Source organism: Apis dorsata, unplaced genomic scaffold (genome assembly GCF_000469605.1).
Source record: "Apis dorsata unplaced genomic scaffold, Apis dorsata 1.3 scaffold_741, whole genome shotgun sequence".
NCBI classification, from domain to species: domain Eukaryota; kingdom Metazoa; phylum Arthropoda; class Insecta; order Hymenoptera; family Apidae; genus Apis; species Apis dorsata.
This window is the reverse complement of record NW_006263902.1, coordinates 199,300-206,415: the sequence shown is the minus strand read 5'-3', so window position 1 is coordinate 206,415 and position 7,116 is coordinate 199,300. Positions and strand designations below refer to the sequence as shown.

The following is a 7,116-nucleotide window of genomic DNA, read 5'->3' as shown; positions in this document are numbered from 1 at the left end:
CAATAAATATATATATATATATATATATATATATATTTATCGTTGTAACTCTGTCGTGCTTTGCTTCGATATGTTCTTTCTCTCACATTCGCATTCTTCAGAGTTATTATTCTGTATTTTGTTATTCGTCCCTTTCGACATCGCATCGTATTTTTAATATATTATTATTATTATATTATATATCGATTATTAAAAACAATTTATTAATAAGATATCAAACCAAAAAATATATGAATATACTTTATATTTTGTATAATATATTTCGTTCGAAGAATAGTTATTTTTGTTTCAAAAATAGAAAAAATAAAATAACAATACATATACGTAGATATATATTAAGATATATATATGAAGTAATATTGATTTAATCTTTAAACTTTTTATACAATATTTATATTAATTAAATAATTCGGAATGATTAAAATTTTAAATATTAGTTTTGAGAATATTAATAATATATAATAATTGAAAATGTCAAAGTTATTATAATTAAATTATAAGAAAATATATTCTATTATATGCTAGAACGAAATATAATAGAAATGAAAATGTAAGTGAACGGATTTAAAATGTAAGTGAAAAATTTTGCAATTTGAATTGAAAGAACGAAGAAGCTGGCAATGTGCGCACCGGCTTCGAGAAAGTTCTTCCGTCAACCGACTCCGATTGTCACGTACCGTGTGCTCTTCAACAATTAATCTTGAAAATTTTAATCCATTATCTCAATTATTTTATATCCTTTTTTTATTTCTATATAAATTGAACTCGAATTTTCAATCGAAACGATATTTCTCTTTTTTTCGATTAATGACGAAATTCATATGAAAGAATAACATAATAAATTATACATGACAATCATTTATTTAAAATAAAATATAATATTGAAATACATCTATTAAAAAGTTATGTTAAATGAATAAATATTAATATTATTTTGAATTTTTACTAGTGAAAGATTAAAATTATATCAAATTTCATCATGATCATGTTTAATTTGAAGTGAATTGAATTAACATTTATTATAAAAAAAGTTCATACCTCTTGCAACCTCTTGACAACCGTCTTCTCGTTCTTCCAAGATTTTCTCCACCATTTTCGCACAGTTACCACAAGCTTCGGTTTAATATCCAGAAAAGAGTCAAAAAAGGAAAGTGAAGTTCTTATTCAAAACAAAACTTTCTTTTAATTTTTTTCTTCTTTGAATCTCCCTTCTTTTTCAATTAACAAACAACAATGAAACTTCCTCTCTTTTTCGCTCTTAACCCGATATCAATAATTATAAAAAAGAGTCAGTCGTATATACAAAAACATCTATATCCACTAAGTTACTGATATAATCTCCTTTCCCACTATCTTAACTTTTTAAACCACTATGCTTCTCTCAATTCTTTCTCTCTTTACCGACGTATACTTCTTTTCTTTTTCTCTTTCTTCTTCGGGATAATTCGATGTATATCAGCGTCGGTATCACAGATATAAATAAATATATAAAGATTATCTATTCCTCTGTTTCTCTAACTCTTGCGATTTATAGGAGCGACAAACGATGCTACTGTGGTAGACAATACCCGGTATAGCTGAATCGTTTGAATAAATACTATCACAGACTTTGACACTGCGCTTTTTCTTTTCTTTTCTTCTCAATTATCTCTCACTTATTCTTCTTTCACTTTTTTATTATTTTTTTCTCTTTACTCTTTCTCTTCACTGTCTCCAATGATATGAACAAAGTTCTTTCTGTCTTCTCCACTGCCTTTAATCTGATGAGATATTAAATATCGCGGATAAATCTGTTCCGCGAGAAATGAAATTGTTATACAACTTCTCGATGCCTTCTCGACTTCTCTTCTCCAGCGTCAAAACTTCTGCTCCCTCGATTCCTTCTTCTCTGCTCCTACCCTGAGACTTTTCGCCGGATAAAACAAAGTTTTTCCGTATGCGAAAATCTCTGGATGGTCGCTGCTCCGTTGTCGGTATCGCACAGCCTTTCGCACGTAGCGGTAACCCGGCTCGGAAGCGCATTAAAAAAATCCTTCAGCTAACACATCGAGTCTTTTCTTTTACCTTCCCTCACTGCACGGCAGTTGGTTTCCGACTGAACCTCGCAAGATGGCCGCTTCGCTTACTAACAACCCCTCCACTCTCTTTCGTCGCTGTTCTCGTCCCGGCATCGACGAGTCCTCGATCCCCACCACGCTGTCATTACTGCCGCTACCCTCCTCCCTTTCCGTTGCTTCTACGTAGCATCGAGCAACTTCGTCGACGCCCTCTGAAACGGCGCCGCGTCACGTAGCTTCTAGGCAGGGGCTCTCGTTTTTCGAAGAGACAAAACTACTACACTAAAGCCACGTAGTTACCGAATTGAATGATGCAATTTTTATCTAGCTTACAATTCTATTTTTAGAGAATTCGTCATCGATATTATTTAAGTAAACACGATCTTGACATTCACGTTAACAAATAAAACTCATATTTATCATATATGAATCATCAATATGAATGATTGAAATGCAATATTGAAACTAACAATTAAAGAATTATTACAATTAAAGAAAATTAAATATTAAAACTACCTTTCTTCTTCTCTTCCATCCTTAGTTCTTTCTTTTCTCTCTTTCTCTGTGTAACACTTTTTTCGTCTAATTTTTACAATTTGTTCAAGAGCGTATGAGAATCACTGATTGCTCTCGTATGTTTGGAATCGACTTGCCGGTAATAACGCCATTCTGTACGTAAGATTTCATCATGAATGTTTTTTCGAAAAGCTTGAGTAAAACGTGTTTATCGACTCAATGGTTAGATTATATGTGCAAGATCTTTACAATTTAGCATCATTTATACCCGCATTATAAGGGATCTGAGCCAGATAAACATAGAGGAACGGGAAATATCGCCGAAGCGGTCGCGGCGTGCGTTGTTTTAGGAAGGGATGCGCGCGCACAATGGCCACGTATAACATCACGCGACATAGAAAAAGAATCGAGAGAGACAACCAAGACGAAGTACGAAAGCATTGCTGTTTAAATTTATGTGAAGATGTGCACGGTGAAATGAAATACGAAAGAAGAAGATAAAGAATACGGGAAAGAAAAACGACAACATTTCTCGTATTCTATAGTAGTTCAAATGTAGACATATACACATACAAATGCATTTATATACGAGTTTTTATGCTACGCGCAGACTCGTGTCGGCCATCGAAGTTTGTTTTCAATCGGCCGACATCGCGTGAACTTGTTGCCCGTATAATCTGTATGGTATTGCGTCGTAAGTTTATTAGCCGTATTATTATTACGTAACATTATACGGTCATTTATTTACCTGGCCATGCGATCTACAGTTTTATATATTTGATTTTAAATTTAAAATTAAATTGGAACCGTTTGCCCAATTAGAAATTTTATTATATATTCTAATCTTTTTATATTATTATGATTCATATTTCGAGAATCGATCTATTTATTAGCTTCCTCTTCACCGATTATTATAACAACATCCATTACAATTTTGATCATTGTTTTATATTTTATTTTTGCATTCCGCAAATTCGAAGGATAGATATTAACTAATGATATTAATTCATGCATTATAAGTATATTTACCGGTCGCCTTGATGTGTTTATATAAACAGTTGATAAGTGCTGATCACATACTGTCATATATGTATCATGAATGTACATAGGCAGAATTAATAATATCAAATATTTTTATGAATATCTTGAAAATCATCAGTTATGCGTAAAAGAAAAAATAATGATTTTTATAATATATTTCAAAGTTTTAAAATCGGTGAAGATGGAATTAATCAATAAATCATCGATTTCGAATATATTATAGAATATGTATATTGTAAAAATTATAACTTTCTCATCCATGAAATAGCATATATTATGATAATAATTGCATTATCCATATCATGGATGTAATAATCGTATATCCGCATGTCGATCATATCGAATTAATAATATGGGAGCAATGTTCGATCAGCAATGCGAAAGAAAAATGTTTTTCACTATCACGTGATGTATACGATATGCTTCATCGATGAATAAGAAATTGTGATTTTCTGTTCAATTTTGTAAAATAATGCTCTCGTAAAAATAATGTTCAATTTGAAAAATAAAAAGTTGAAAGGGACTTCTATTACGTAGAAATTGAAGAATTCAATCAGATTGAAAGGACATTCTTACCGTGAGAATTCAACAGATTTCGTCTAAACAGAAAATTTAAAGGACAGTGTTCGGTCGCACAAAATAACAGCACAAACCGGTTTTTGCACGTGGCAAGAGTGACTTTGCTGTGTTTGCTATATCAGCAGCACTCAATACAATACTTATTATCATGCTATCGATTTACTTTCAATGTGCTTTCTTCCATTTTTACACATGTATTTTTTCCTCAGTTACTAATATTTCGCAAAATGTTGAAAATAAATATCTTATTCAAAAGTAAAAAAAAGTTTGAAGATTGCAGAATAAATTACTAAACAATATCAGAATAAGATAAAAAAATAATGATTAATACATGAACACAATCAATTGGATCAGTTTTGTAGATATGAATATATAATAAACTGAAAATAACGACACAAGTAGATGAAAAAAAAAAAGAGTGCATGATGATTTGATTAGGAACGAAAAAAGAGTAAATTAAAAAATAAATTCGCAAAATAGTTTAATTGATTTTTTTATAGTTGTTTTTCAAATTTTTCTATTAGCAATCAATTCTTTTTTTCATATCCATATTTGTGGTTTTTTTCATTGTCTTTATGTCGTGTTATGTGATGTCTATATCAGGTAAAATCAATTATCTAAATTAATTCCGAATAGATTTGCATTGGGACAGTAAAAAATTAAATTATGAAAAATTATCGCTTCAAACATAATATTTGTAAACCGAAGATAGTATGTGACTCGTAAAAATTTATCTAGTTAATTACATCATTTTGTATGTATACGTGAGGTGACAAAAGTACGTGGAATTTATTCATTTTATCTACTTAACGTTTTTTTTTCAATCATTGGTGACTCATCCAAATGCGATTATCACTTTACTGGATCTCTTGTTTCGCGAAGTGTGAAGAATGTCCACAAATTTATTCCGCGTGTTAACATTAGTCCAGTTTTCAAAAATGAAAACAATTTCATATAGTAAGTTTTGATATTATTTGATTCCTAAAAGTTAAATCGAATTATTATGTTATTATTGATAGGATACAATTTCTAACTATTGAACTATTGAAATTTTGATTTATTTAGTGATAAAAAGATGAAAAATAAACGATAAAGATCAAACGAGACAAGAAGTGAAAACGTATTTGCCATAGCGAGACAACAACTGCGTATCTTGTGCTGCGTGATGAAGTTAAAGTAGAACCATCATGATATAGTACGAACGCGCGTAGTACGTTACGTAATTCACCGGCTGCTTTAAACGAGATTCGTTCGTCTCTTTTCTCTTATAATTCTCATTTGTAAATTTATATTTTTATGAAAATAATATATATATACATACATAAGCTATTATTATATATATATATAAAGGATAAATTAATAAGTTTAGCAATGAATGATTCGAATTAATTTAAAATAATAGATTATTAAAAATATTAATGATAAAATATTTTAAACGAGCTGTGAATTTGGAAGATAATTTTTAATATACCAATATGTATATGTTTATATCAATAGGATGATTTATGCGATACGAATAGACATGTGATAAAGGATATTAACATATAAAAGAAGATTGTAAATAATATATTGAAGAATATCATAATGGAGAAGAAATATGATTTTAAAATAAATAAATATGATTTTTTTTATTTTTGTTATTCATTCGTGGTTATGTAAATTTGTTATTTAAAAAACGATGTTTTGAGAAAGAAATTACCGGCAGATAAATTTTTTGACAAACTGGTCGATTCATAAGCAGCTGAGGTGAAAGGAGCAAGAACGATCTTCGAACGATTCTTCATGTAGCACGTGTATCCATAATTCAAGGTTAAATAATGGGACGCACAAAAGGTTCTCCTTGTTTAAGGTTTTCGGTGTGACAATTAATTTTAAATAATTGTTTTATCACGCATACATTTCGTGTGAGGCATCGAACGTTCCACATATTTTTACTTGAATGGAAAATTTATTTGAATCTTGAAAAATGACAGAAATCGTTCAATTTCGAGATCACGTACCATGTGAAATTGAATCATGTGCACTGGTGAGATGGAACACGATTGGATATTACCGACAAAGAATCATGAACATCGTAAACAACGGAACATGTTAATACGCATGCGTGTACGTAATGTTTACGCTTTATAACAAGTAGTTACGTATATTAAATTGTGATAATAATCACGTGTATAATAATGAAATTTATCAAAAACGAGAACAACAGAAAGAATGAACAACTAGCCGATGTATTAAAAAAAGAAAATATAAATAAGAAAGAGAATAAGATAATACATAGAAAGAATATTATTTTATTGAATTATGTATCAATAAATATATATATAATTTGATAGATTTTTATAATACAATGAAATGCGGATATAAGCTGATTCATTTATTATTATTTCACTTACTGCAAAAAAAGTATTATCAATAGCGAACGATATCGATAAACTGTATCTGTTAGATTTTTCTGATGCAATGATATGTGGAAATAAGCTGATTCATTTATTACTATTTCATGTCAATGAATCGCAACGGAAATTAGTTGCAAATCCATGGTGTCGAGCGAATTGGTAAAGGTCATTGACCATTATATATCGTACTCTTTCCAGTATTTGTCCGCTATGCTTATTTCTGGATATCACCCGGATCATCTACCGTATGGCCTCGTGGGTCATATGCGCAGTTCAATGTTGCTTTAGTTAAATGCTTCAAGGTAAATTGAACACCTTCGCAAATTTATTCTAAGATTGAACAATCAAAATAAACGTAACAAATAATCTAGTAAGTGAAAATTATGAAACAGAATTCGATCATTTTATGAATGAGGAGAAAGATTTGAGAAAAATTGGCGGAATTATGTTATTCGGGAAAAAGGCAACGAACTTAGTTGACCCAAGAAAAAGATTGGTGTTACATAGTGCCATTTCATGCCAAATTT

At 30.1% G+C, this 7,116-nt stretch overlaps 1 protein-coding gene and 2 long non-coding RNA genes across 4 annotated transcripts in view; 1 reads left to right on the top strand and 2 right to left on the bottom strand.

Moving 5' to 3' along the window:
* Positions 1-2,804, bottom strand: part of LOC102679760 (MAP kinase-interacting serine/threonine-protein kinase 1-like) — a 10,505-nt gene extending 7,701 nt beyond the window's left edge. Inside the window, exon 1 of one of the 2 annotated variants that reach the window (XM_031513815.1) lies at positions 2,574-2,804. In XM_031513815.1, the coding sequence (XP_031369675.1) occupies positions 2,574-2,592 (19 nt within the window). In that variant the 5' untranslated portion in view covers positions 2,593-2,804. Of the gene's footprint in view, positions 1-1,038; positions 2,143-2,573 lie in introns of those variants that run through there. The other variant, XM_006622757.2, reaches the window with a different exon arrangement.
* A 137-nt stretch (positions 2,805-2,941) lies between these two features.
* On the top strand, positions 2,942-5,748 carry LOC116186470. The gene is made up of 2 exons (XR_004151483.1): positions 2,942-3,267; positions 5,259-5,748. It is a non-coding gene; the product is annotated as an uncharacterized LOC116186470 (long non-coding RNA).
* LOC116186471 lies at positions 5,006-6,333 on the bottom strand. Its single transcript, XR_004151485.1, has 2 exons — positions 5,893-6,333; positions 5,006-5,174 (listed from the first exon to the last, which is right to left on the bottom strand). It is a non-coding gene; the product is annotated as an uncharacterized LOC116186471 (long non-coding RNA).
* Positions 6,334-7,116: the final 783 nt, after the last annotated feature.